The 13,497-nt window shown below is 42.5% G+C and overlaps 1 protein-coding gene across 1 annotated transcript; it reads right to left on the bottom strand.

Moving 5' to 3' along the window:
• Window positions 1-892: 892 nt before the first annotated feature.
• LOC147436398 (putative E3 ubiquitin-protein ligase XERICO) lies at window positions 893-2,713 on the bottom strand. The gene is made up of 2 exons (XM_086489316.1): window positions 2,419-2,713; window positions 893-1,720 (listed from the first exon to the last, which is right to left on the bottom strand). The coding sequence occupies exon 2, from the start codon at window positions 1,681-1,683 to the stop codon at window positions 1,144-1,146; it is 540 nt and encodes a 179-aa protein (XP_086345442.1). The 5' UTR covers window positions 1,684-1,720; window positions 2,419-2,713; the 3' UTR covers window positions 893-1,143.
• Between the last annotated feature and the right edge of the window lie 10,784 nt (window positions 2,714-13,497).

Genomic DNA, 13,497 nt, shown 5'->3' with positions numbered 1-13,497 from the left:
AAAAGGCCATACCCAATGTCCTCTGACTATGCTAAGATAGTTGTTCCAATGATAGCATAATTGAAGACTCTAGACAAGGCTTTCACTTGAAAGAGATCGGCGGTGAAGTTTTGAAAAGCTAACAATTTGAAGTCATTGTGGCAATCAATGCTGATAATAGCTGTCAGAATGGTTCTACTACAAGAGTGTGCAATTATGAGAAACATGACTACAATGAAGCAACAGGTGTTTGTATCCCATCCACCTGATATACAAAATTTGTGACAACAGTGAAACTTCACAACAAACGATCCTGGAGAGCCCAGACACAATTTGCATGCCCATACACAAGATTTTGAAACCTTCGCATGTAGGAAAACAGAGTCTTTTTCAGTGTTTTTCATACAATACATAACATCATGAGCTTCTGCTCCACAGGCACCGCATACCTAGCTAGGTATGCGGTGCCTCCCTCGCAGAAGCTCATGATGTTGAGGTAAGTCACAATGTGGGAATTATTGTGAGAAATTATCCAAAATATCACTCCAAATTTACGAGGTCAAGTGCCACATGCAAATGTGGCAATACAGAAGCTTACCCAGTATTTGACCTGGAGGCAAAGTGGTAAGAGACCTGAAGGAAAACACTATGTAACTAAACTTTGTCATCCACATGATGTGTGACACAAAATCTTACCAGAAAAACCAATGCACATCTCTGCAATTCCACTGCAAGTCACACTTGAGAGAGAGAGAGAGAGAGAGAGAGAGAGAGAGAGAGAGCTCCAATGGTGAGCTACTCCAGTTAAAAATTCAAGGATGGTTCGGCGAACTTTCCAAGGAATTGTTTAACTGTGCAGCAATTCATTGTCTACATATAACAGTCCACAGGAAAAACTGGAGTTACTCTACAATTAAGACATTAATAATCGTCGCCATTGCCATAATTTCTCATATACAGGTGCACACCTCTTCATGCAGAGGTGAATGACTGGCTAACTTTACGGTTTTGACACATCTGACGACGACGACTCAGTGCCACTCAAAATCGGCGATGATTTGCAAAGGTGATTACATGCATGTAAAGCTCTACATAATCCTGTTTTGCCTATAAATCAGGTCACACTGTTAACCTAGTGACTGCGCACGCCCTATCTTTGTACAATTACACATAACACCAGAGGCTTGCACCATGGAAGGATGAAAACAAGAACATTATCTCCTCAGAAAGCTGTTGTTCTCTTTTCTGCTGTCGCTTTGCGATGTCTTCCGGAACTAGGGACGCTCTACACAAGGGGCATGTTGTACGCTGGTGGTCTAACCACTTATCAAGACAGTGCCTATGATACACATGTTTGCATAGTGGTAAAAGGCGAAGCTCTTGACCCCTCTGAAACTCGCAAAGGCAAACAGGGCATTCCATATCCGCCAAATTCAAGGTGTTAGGCTCATAAACTGTGAGAGGAAGCGCTTTCACAACTTCCTCGGATAAGCCCGAAAGAGCCAAGTCCGAGGATAGCCCATACTCCTCTGGAAACACTATATGGGTAGCATCGTGAAGCGCATGAGGCAGCTGATTGGCTAATCCCAAAGCTCTCAAGAAGGAATTCAGTGTATGCTTCATCGATGTCAAGGACACGGCAATATTGATGATGATCATGGGTAGTAGGCCGGAACAGATATTAGGGAAGACCGGAAAACCCATAGTTTAAAATAGAAGTAGGGGAAATCTGTCGGCAATCCTGCATTGAAAACAAAAAGCAAACTCAGTCTAACTTCGACCATATTGCACACATAGGAGGAAAGAAATTTAGCCATATACAACAGTGCCAATCTCAACAACAGATTCATTCGGCATGCATGACCTGGAATCCCATGTTATGTTGCTTCATAACTGCCATAATCACATCACAAATCACACGATTTACCAAATCATTCCGCACAATCAAGTTCCCAAAACTTGATAAAAATTAGTATGCAAAACTCAACATCAGAGTCCTCATTCTGAATACGGTCGAATGTTACATTACTTCATAAACGCAACTGCATCCTAGAATGTAAGCAAAAATGCTCATCATCATCGTACACATGTTCTCATCGATGTTACTCTGCATCCCCCCAAAATTGAGAGCCTTGCATGCTCTGAAATGGAAAGCAGGCGAAATCATCTACATCTCAGAATAGCATCTGAAAGCTCACGCTGCTAAAGTCTGAAGGCAGCCGTGCTCTTGATGGGGCAACAAGCTTGATCTTCTGGTAAGAATTGCAAGAACCTATACATATGAAGTTAGCATGCTTCATACATGTATTCTCTACATGAATTCATATTACCCTCTGCAAAAGCATACATATCTAAATCATACCTCTCCAACACAGAGGTATCCACAGGCAATAGCACCAGCAGAACAAAGTGCAGGAAGAGGGGGGGGAATGCTCATACCCTTGTCTGCTTTCCAGATTTTGACGATAACGACGACGACGCGTCGCACCAAGAGCTTGCTGCATCAAGGGTTGTAACAACAGAGGAGAAACCCACGAGCGGGGCAGAGCACGAAAACCAATCTTCGCAGAAGATGTCTGCGCAGAGAGAGAGAGAGAGAGAGAGAGAGAGAGAGAGAGAGAGAGAGAACGAGTCTGACAAATGTCTTGTGCAAGCATGGGGGGTGATTATAAAACCAGTTCGAGAGCTCGCTAAAAGCCTGGCATGCCCATTGCCCGTCACCCACAAAAGAATCGACTGTACCCTCTCTCCTTTTCCACTTGGCCCCCTCTCTCTCTCTCTGTCTCATACTCGTGCACACATTCTCTCTCTCTCGATTTTTAAGATTTTTTTACTTTTTTTTTAAGAGTCGTTCGAAGTCGAAGCTTCACTTGGTTTTACGGGATTGCGTTCACTCACCCACACCTGCATGTCTAAAGTGAGTTGGGCTAGTGGTAAAGTAGAGGGGCTTTAAGCACACCTAATACGGTTCAACCCCCGGGACATGCAGGTATGGGTGAGTGGGTGTGATCCCATAAAACTAGTTGAAGCAGAGCTTCGAACAGTTAAAGATAATTCAATCTTGATTTCAAAAGTTTCCCTCCATTAAAACATCTTTTTGTAGCGGAATGCACTTTCATGTACGTGGTGATACAATGAGCATCCTTGAGCACTACAAAGGTCGCTTGGTCGCATTCGAACCCATAACCCCTGGAGGACAAATGCTCAACCAACCAAGCTAGCTCTTTTGGAGACCATGAATCAATCATATTAGCCACTTATTGGTTCACACGAAATTAATTTCAAATCATAACAAAATTCCTCGACCCCCACGAAATCCATGTCGGACCTTTGCCTTGGCATGCGAGAGAGAGAGAGAGAGAGGGGGGGGGGGGGGGGGGGCTAGAGCAGCAAGCTTGCATCTCTACTGTGATTAGAGAGAGAGAGAGAGGATCAGGATCAATGTAGCGTGCTAACTCTTACTCCCTTCTAGAAAAACAACAACACGGATGGTGGCTTTCCTCAACACTAAAGGGCACAGATAGAGAGAGATGGGATCCGCGGTGGAGTTCGAAAGGGGGAATCTCGATGCGAATGGAGGGTGGTAAAAAATAGACGCCCGTCGCAGGCACGAGGACTTGAACCCTCGCCACCACCATGAGAGCCCAATGCACTAACCGCCGACGGGCAAGTTGACATATGGGCAAACCATAAAATGATAAATAAACTTGGAGAGGCTCCCTGCTTGTCCAAGTTTACTTTTTTGTGTCCTAGTTTACTCTGGCCATCTTACAACTGTGCGCCTCCCAATCCCCATGTCCTAGCTTTGCTGCCGTAGATCCCACCACTTGGGCTTCATTAAATTGCCCGTGCCCTTTAGTGCTGAGGGGTGGCTTTGGAGAGAAAAGAGCGTCGTGTGCAAGCTCGGAGCATCTTGGACATCCTCGCTAATTCAGAACTTTTTGTTGTGAATAATTTATCTCGAGATAAAACCCATTAGCACAAAGATTCCATAATCTCCGCCCACCCTCACCCTCTACTCATCTCATCGCTTTATTTACCAAGGTTCAGACTTATGTAAACATGAGCAACACCAAAGAAAATCGTTGCCTCCTTTTTTTTTTTTCAAAACTCTCAATTGTGAGTGGATAGTATTAAGAATATCAGAAATATACACCAACCTCGAGGTCAGACCGAGCCTTGAGGGTCAAAGGATTACAAGTTTTTTGCTTGACACAGAAACCACAACTACTCCTAGGCTTTACTTATTACAAGATGTCATCATGATATGTATTGTTCTAGACCAGTCCTCTGAGGCTTGTTTGCCTCCGATCCTGTGGATCGTCACTTTGCTCTCTTGTATGATTTCACAAAAGCTTGCCACAGCCAGATCCCCCTCAAACACGCGGCGGTTCCTTGCTTGCCAAATATAGTGAAAGAAGTAATACTTGATTATTTGAGTGCAGACAAGAAGAGCAGGACTTCTCAACCTGTTACTATCAAAGAACAGACCAGTCTTGAAGAACTTAATTTGCCATGTCCTTTGAATCCACTTGCATATTTTCATAGCCATGCCACTGATTGCCTGGCATCCCATGAAAAGGTGGGCTAGGTCTTCACTAGCTATTCTGTACCCCGATCAACGATCGGACCCGATTCCTCTTTCTTGTATCTTTACGCCCGTCGGTAGAGCACCCCACATCACTTTCCACAGAAATATCTTCATATATTGAGGCCACCCTGGCTTCCAGATGTTCTCCATGACTCCCTCCCACCATTTTTCCGTCCAGTGCCTGTTCCATATTTTGTTGAGGGGGCTACACCAATTAGGCTCGTGCATTAATGCGTGGTAAATGCCTTTAGAATGTGGTTTCCAAAAGAGCCTACTCCCGGGCCATCTCCAAGCGTCCTATTCAAAGTTGGATTCACAAATGTGGTTTAGAATGTGAATAGTTCGACTAGAGCAATTCATAAAATCGTTACTCCTCTTTACTAATATGTATTCGCTCTATTCTCATTCCATTGCGCGGAATCTCATCAAATTCCCACATTCCCTTCGATATTGATGCAAAACGGAATTGTGTTGATCTCGGCTCTAAACCTCACGACCTTTCTCATGCAATCAAGTTATTAACCTAAGCCACTCCGTTGCGACATATCCTTCGCAGCCCATAAACAATAAAGAAAATGAATCGTGCCCAGCTTTCGTCGCGCATCGCAGCTCCCTTCCAAGTGGCTCAGACCCTGCGCACACACGATCACCCTTCCTGCATCTCCTAATGTCTCTCCAAAACGGCTCTTCCATTTGCATTGCCTTTTCATTTGCCCTTTACCCTTTGCTTTCCCATTAAGCATCCTATCAAAAGAATTGAATCGCCTTTTTTTCCTTTCCTTCTAGTGAAACATTGATGCCTTTATCATTGGAGTATTTGTTTTTCTCTCGATGGCATTCTAGCCTATAATAGAATATCATTTTCTCTCTCAATCGATTCTAGTCTTTCATGGACCTCTCTCTCTCTCTCTCTCTCTCTCTCTCTCACACACAAGAGGCCATCTCCTCACCTCCCACATTCTACATCCCTTCTCCCCGATATCTCTCTTGGAAGGCGGTACAAACATCATTAGAGCATAATTATCAGATTTAGCATGGAGTAATAGGTTGTGCTCAACATGAGAGAACTCTCTCTCTCTCTCTCTCTCTCTCTCTCTCTCTCAATACCCAAAGAAACACATGATAAAGCCAAGCTCAACCTGGAAAGTTGTTCATCTTTGAAAAACCCTTCTAGTTATGGTATCCAAAACACCTTGGAAAAGGTCGCTTACCAAAAGTTCGCATAATTTGGAAATGTTTTAAGCATCTCCATTGTCTCATGATTTCACTCATTCATTAGCTACAATCTTTGTAGATTTCATCCACTTAACGTTTTTGCCTTCGATTGACAAACGCAGTTGTGCTACACTTGTGCTCAACAGAGCATCACGTCTAGTAAAAAAACATACTGATGTCCCTCTGCATGTGCATCGACACATACCTCTAGCACCCCGTTGTTGGTGTCGCTAAAAGGTGCCTTTGACACCCCTGTCACTAACTACCACTTTTCGCCACACTGTCGCCACTGCAAGTCATCCTCCCACTGCCTACGCCATGCAATGCTTCTGCTACCTGCCAAGCTCCACCTCATCTAGTTCCCTTTTGCTTTGCTTCCCAGATGCCTTTGACACTCCTACCACTTTCTACCACTTTTCACCACTCTCGCCACTGCAAGTCATACTCCCACTACCTACGTCGTGCAATGTTCCTGTCACCTAGGGCCAAGCCAGAGCGCCACCAGAGCGAGAACATATGGCTAACATGGGAGCCCCCTGACCATACATTAGCGACCAGTAGGATCCATCTTTTCACATAATTGGAATTAAAATGCATAAGAAATTATAGATTAACTAGAGTAATCAATCAATTGCATAACATTGAGCATATATTGAGCATGACAATTGCAAAATCAAGCATTAACTTAGATTCAATCACACATCACATACATGTACCAAAATTGCACACACACACACACACACACACACACACACACAGAATTCGACAGCAGTTGAGGACCGGACTTTTTGGAGTCGACCCCCCATCCAAAAGGACTTTGTATTAATTAATTCTCCTTCAAAAGAGCTTTTGATCAATACAACTGGCTAATTGCAGTTTTAACTGCACAAATATCCTAAAATTTGACAGAGGTTGTGATTAGACTTTTCACTTAAAACACCTTGTTGAACTCAATCCCAAGGCCCTAAACACCTCATGGGTGATGGGGTCTGTCGAGATTAAGCAAGAATCAGGTTGGAAAGAAGATATGTAAGCATTAAGAAGTAGTAATATGTGTAGTTAATTATGTAAAACCTTGAAGAACCAAAGTTATAAGACTTGTGTGGAAGAGAGAGAGGAGTTTTCTATTTTGAGAGCTACTGCTCTCATGTTCTCTTTTGCATGAGACGCTTATGGACCACATCACTTATCTCCACATAGCTTTAGGTTGGCAAGTGTGAATAATAACACCTTGGCTCCCATTCCCACCTTTTAATTAGCCTTCTCACTTTTGGAGTCTTTCAAGATCCGTTTTGGACTCTTTTGAACTCGCTAATATCCTGTCTTCACCCTATAAAATCCCAATTGAATCCTAATCAAATTCCAATGGCACTTCTGAAGAATGCATTCAAATTTTGAAACTCTCTTATTCATGAACACATCACGTTACCCATTACACATAATTGGCCCTTCTACTATTTTTAATTTCTCTCACTAGAATAGATTGAGAAAAATCATTTAAGTAGACCAAGAATGAAATTTGGTGACATTATCCCACCCTTGAAATCATAGTCATCCTTGACTATGCTTCTATTCAAGAGAGGTATCTTTAGTGGCTTTTTGTTCAGGATCCACTTATAGCACATTTGACATTGTTCCAAAGTAGATGACCAATCTACTTAGTACTTGGGAGAAAACCTTGTTAGCACTAGCACCTTTTCACAGTAGATTGCAAGTCTACTTGGTGTACTCGGGAGAAACTCTGCCACCATGAGTGTGCAACATTTGGTATGCATACACATTACATTTAAACATTAATAAAGAACTTGAGACAACAAAGTTCAAAAGAGAGAATCATGTTCTTCTTCATTGCATTTTCATTGACTACATTGATATAAAACCATTAGGGATTTGCATGCATCTTATTGTAGGTGGCTATAAGTAACATACTATCCTTCAATTTTGCCTCTTGCATCCATTTAGCATCTTCAAAAGGAGATTTTTTAGATTCAATGAGATACGTATGTAGTACCTTACCGTTGTGTGGCACCTTGTCTTCATGGCGGATAATATGCTTGGGTTGCAATATCTCTTTAGTCCGTGGCTAATCTTGTATAGTACTTTTGATGACCTTGAGTTCTCCATGCAAACTTTTATACATAGTGTGCCTCAAGAGATATTTGGAAAACTTTAAGAGAACCCAATCATTCTCTTTGAACTGAAGAGTTCTTCTATGCTTGTCAGCACTAGCCTTGTGCTTTGGTTGGGCATTGGGCAATAGAGATAGTCTTAGCGAAATCATCGCGTGAGTCACAACTATACATTAGCGAAGATCTTCCCATGCATTTTCAAAATGGGGGGAACTTTTGTACTTCCTTCGATTACCTCAAAAGGTGCTTTACCTGTAGAGAAATGAACATTATTGTTGTATGCATATTCTACTAAAGGGAGATACTTCTCCCATTGGTTGTGTTGGTCTACTTTCACTGCATAAGCTTTGAGTAGATAAAGCACATTGGACTTCACAATTTCACTTTTCCCATCCATTTGAGGATGATAGGTTGAAGACAAGATTCTCAAAGAGTCCCTTCCAGATTTTACTTGTTATTCTAGGATCTCGATAGAAGACAATGCTTGTTGGAAAACCATGATACTTAAGTACTTGAGAGAGGAATAGTTGTGCCATATGTGGATCCTTAATAGTTTTTTTGATAGGTACAAAATGATCTTGCTTACTAAGCCTATCTACTATTTTCCATATTCGAGTTTTCCCATGGATAGACTTTGGTAAGCCAAAGATAAAATCCATAGTGATACTCTCCCATGGAGAATCAAGATTGGGAGTGACTGGAGCAAACTAGGTTGCTTCCCACGTTCATATTTGATCTTTTGGCCAGTAATGCATTGAGTCACATATTTTTGTATATCCTTTTTCATTGTAGGCCAAAAGAAATACGTCTCAATTGCATTCATTGTGCCCATCATATGATGGAGCATGCGATTCATACGTGACCTTATATCTTTAAACTTTTAGTAACACATAGCTGAGAGCCGTCTTTCGTAGTGCTATGGCAGACATAACATCTCAAAAATCTGGTTCAGTAGCATACACATCTACCATAGAGGTTAGATCATTGTGAGAGGCTATTGACACAATATTGCATCAAGGTCTATGTGAGAGTGCATCGGCTACTTGATTGTGCTTGCCAAGAATGTGAGAAATATGAAAATAAAATTGCAAAAGGAATTTTTTCCACCTCATTTGTTTGTCGGAAAGCTTGGTTTGTGTTATGAAGTACTTGAGACTCTGATGATTGTCTCAAATGGTGAATGACATGTAAGACAACTAGAAGCTCTTTTTCATAGATTCCCAAGAATCATCTTATCAGAGTGCAATTGGTGACTTTCATATGCTGTGGCATGCCCTTCTTGAAGTAGTACCACTCCAAGGCAATCACCACTAGCATCACAATCGACCTCAAATGGCTTTGAGAGGTTCTCTCAGTGTGCAATAGAAGAAGTGCTCTTGTCCTATCTCCATCCCCATCTCCATTGTGTGCTCACAGGTGTGTGTGTGTGTGTGTGTGTGCGCGCTTGAGGGAGAGAGGGAGAGAGTGTGTATGTGTGATCGAGCAATGCGACGGCACCTGCGGCGGCGGCGAGGCGGTTGAGCGCAGTACGGCGGCGGCTCCCTCTTCTTCACGGCGAGGAATCCTTCACAGCGACAAGCGCAGGGAGGTGAGTGACACACCCCTGCTCTCTGTGAGCTTGCTAGGCCTGCTAGTTGTGTGCTTGCAGCCTTCGTGGCTCGCACACGATGCTCGGCAAGTCCCTAGCTCCGACACGTGCAGCAGACGCACCTCGTGGCTCACGGACACCCTATCGCCTACGACGGATGCCGTATTATTTATTTAGTAGAGTCAGGCACCGGGCTTGTCGGTCCAATAGGAAAAGGGTAGAGTGATCGCGCCGATGAGAGGCGCACTCTAACTGGAACACGCAAGGGTTAGTTGGCTAAGCATGGGCGCCCAAATGTGAATGGGGCGAGCTCATATAAAAGTCACCTAAACCTAAAATTGACCTATTCTCTCAGTGTGCAATAGAAGAAGTGCTCTTGCCCTATCTCCATCCCCATCTCCATTGTGTGCTCACAGGTGTGTGTGTGTGTGTGTGTGCGCGCGCGCATGCGCTTGAGGGAGAGAGGGAGAGTGTGTGTGTGTGTGTGTGTGTGATCGAGCATTGCGACGACACCTGCGGCGGCGAGGCGGTTGAGCGCAGTACGGCGGCGGCTCCCTCTTCTTCGTGGCGAGGAATTTTTCACAGCGATAAGCGCAGGGAGGTGAGCGACACACCCCTGCTCTCTGTGAGCTTGCTAGGCCTGCTAGTTGTGTGCTTGCAGCCTTCATGGCTCGCACACGGTGCTCGGCAAGTCCCTAGCTCGGACACGTGCGGCAGACGCGCACAAATACAACTCTTTATCGATTCGTCAAAGGAGTCATGAGATACAATGGAGATGGTGTGCTCCTTTTCATTGACTCGCAGAGTGATATCTCTACTCTTGTGTTGAAATTCTACCAAAGATATCACTCGCAGAGTGATATCTCTACTCTTGTGTTGAAATGCTACCAGCCTCTCTGAAATTTTGATGGAAGCAGCCATACGATTGAACCATGGTGCTCCAAGCAACACATCCTCATTCTTGAGTGGAGAGATGAGAAAATCCTCTTTTCCCACATACCCTTGAACATGAAGCCTTAAATTTTGAATCAAAGATGTGACTGGAGTCTCTTGGCCTTCAAAGGGTCCAACAACATATGTTTGTCTCAACTCATGAGCATGTATCCCTAAATTTAATGCTAATCCCACATATATATAATTATGTGTAGAACTAAAATCAAAGAGGATGAGTACATCATGTTTTCTCACTTTTTCCCATGCATAACATAAGGGAAAATTTAATGCTAATCCCACATATATATAATTATGTGTAGAACTAGAATCAAAGAGGATGAGTACATCATGTTTTCTCACTTTTTCCCATGCATAACATAAGGGAATTCCAGGTGGATGACTTCCCTCTTCTTGAATAGATACCATTCTAGTTCTAGGGGGTTCCTTCTTTGCATGCTTTTGAGGGCATGCATGAGAAGAATGACTTTGTTCACCATATTAAAACATTAATATCCTTACAATAATGCTCTATATATTCAAGAGATAATAGATTCTTACCTTGGTAGGTAAATCTCTCTTGAGGCTTTTCCAATTTTGGTGAGGCTTCCCAATGATTTGAATTTTGTCCTTCTCTTGTGCTTGTCTCTCCCTTTCTTTGGCTTTGACCCTTGTCTGAATCTTGGAATTTGATGTTGGAGGCTACCATCGCATGGTGTTGATAGGAACCTACGTAAACCACTACAAAATCATATATTATAATGCAAAAGAGGTTTTATTTCCTTGCTTGCATTTGATAACCTCCGAAATGGTCCAGGGTCTTTGTGTATTAATATAGTTTCTCCAATCTTCACGGAGCCCATCATAGAATTGTTTCTTTTGCTCCAAGAATTTGATATGCTTATATATTTTAGCTTTGAGATGTAGATCCTTAAACGTCTCCACATATCTTTGCATGCTCTCTCCATCAACAAGATTTAGGTTTCGCCATGCCGTAAGCACTTGGTCAAAAGCCCCACTGGATAATAATTTCTTCCTAATAAAAACTCGACATGTTTTCCAAGTCTTAGGAGCTTCTCCCTTGAAGTGTATGCTTGCCCACTATTGACAGGATGATTATTGGAGATGCATAGCAACATGTTGGAGTTTGAATGACTCGAAAAAAATTTCATCCCCAAAGGCCGTATCAAATTGCTGGATAAAGCTTAGAACTTTGTCCACATTGCCAAAAAATTTCATCAAAGGAGAGGAAGGTTATGCTTTTACCTCCTTCCTTGAACTTTCTTAGGCGAGATGCTCTCTTCCACGCAGCATCAGAGCATCGATGGCCTCTCCTCTTGTGTACTTTGGGAGAATTGTTGTCTAAGCAGGAGAAACTCTTGGATCCAGATGAGCTTGACGATGACGGAGGGCTACATGGTTTCTTCTTTCTCTATTTCTTTTTAGGCTTCTTCTCACTCTTCCCAAAATGACAAGAAGAATAAGAGCTTGAAGGTCTTATCCTCCCAAAGGCAGGTGATGGTGCAAGAATTCTTCAATGTCTCCTAGGATGTACATTTGCAATAGATGACATGGACTATCTTCTTCATTCACAAGAGGTTTCTCTCTTGTATCTTTGTATCTCTTCTTTCCCTTTGCCTCACATTGAGGGCTTCTTCCTCTTCTTGTAGTAGATGAGTGCTTCTTCCACTCGATAGAATTTCCTCTTTTTGTAGTCTCTTTATGACACTTCATAGAGAATCCTCTTTGGGACCAAGGACAATAAAATTCCTTGTTTGCAGTTGTGTTTGGACTACAACTTGCAAAGCAAGATTTTCCATCACTTCTTATAACATGTGAGCAATAAATTTAGTTGCTCAAATTCCATCAACAATTACATCATTGTGAAAATCCAAATTGATGAAGTCAATTTCTCTCTCGTCTTCTTGATTGTGTTCAGACATAGTGATGGTGCTTTGTGAATCAGAAGTTCCTTGTGAAATATAACCATTTTGTGTGAACAATGACAACCAATTCCCCTTTGTGAATAAAGAGAAATCTCTTCTGATCTTCCACACCCTTGGTTTTAACTCTTTTAACTAACCAAGGTAGAGAGCGGGGTCATCACCGTCTTGAAGCTAATGAAATCCTTCTGAGTTTTCTATTCCCTCAATAGCGGTAAAACCAAAGGTAACCCTATAAGGGTCCACTATTAATATGACAAATCCTAGGGTGTTTACATTGCAAAATACATTGGTTAATAGATCCCAATACTCACTTACAATGGTTAATTAAAAGGTTCAACTCTTCATGCTCAATCTTAGAACCACCCTTTCTTCAAAAACAAAGAGAGAACCTAGATATGCTCTGATACCAATGTCAAAGAATTGGAATTAAAGTGTAGTGAAAATTGTAGATTAACTAAAGTAATTAGTCAATTGTATAACATCGAGCATATTCGAGCATGAAAATTGCAAAACAAGAATTAACTTAGAGTCAATCACACATCACATACATGTACCAAAACTACAAATAAGTGTGTGAGAGAGAGAGAGAGAGAGAGAGAGAGAGAGAGAGAGAGAGAGAGAGAAAATTCGACATCAGTTGCGGGCCAAACTTTTTGGAGCCCCCCCCCCCCCGCCCGCCAAAGGAGTTTGTATTAAATAATTATTCTTCTTCAAAAGAGCTTTTGATAAATACAACTAGCTAATCGCCCTATTGGGTCTACTTTCACCCAAAACCCATTAATTATCCCTTGAGATTCCCAAGGGAATCTTCTAGTTTAAAAGGAAAAGGGCATGCGATTGTCGCCATCATCACCTACACATAGCTCATTCCCCTCTCTCTCTCTCGCTATGGCTAGGTCTACATACCACTACCTCCCTTTCCCTTTGCTTGCCAAGCAGAGCTGCCTGCACCACAGATAATATGCCCTTCCCTACTATAGGAAATACACCATCCATGAGATACAAACCATTTCATGCACAACCCCATCAACTCCTTCTTCTCATAACGCTCTAGCTCCAGTCTCCTTGCTCATCCCAATACTTGGAATGCTTCTGCTTTTGCCTTACCTCACCTTGCAG

This window comes from Adiantum capillus-veneris, chromosome 18, assembly GCF_014529385.1.
Source record: "Adiantum capillus-veneris isolate H3 chromosome 18, ASM1452938v2, whole genome shotgun sequence".
NCBI classification, from domain to species: domain Eukaryota; kingdom Viridiplantae; phylum Streptophyta; class Polypodiopsida; order Polypodiales; family Pteridaceae; genus Adiantum; species Adiantum capillus-veneris.
This window is presented reverse-complemented; position numbering and strand designations above follow the sequence as displayed.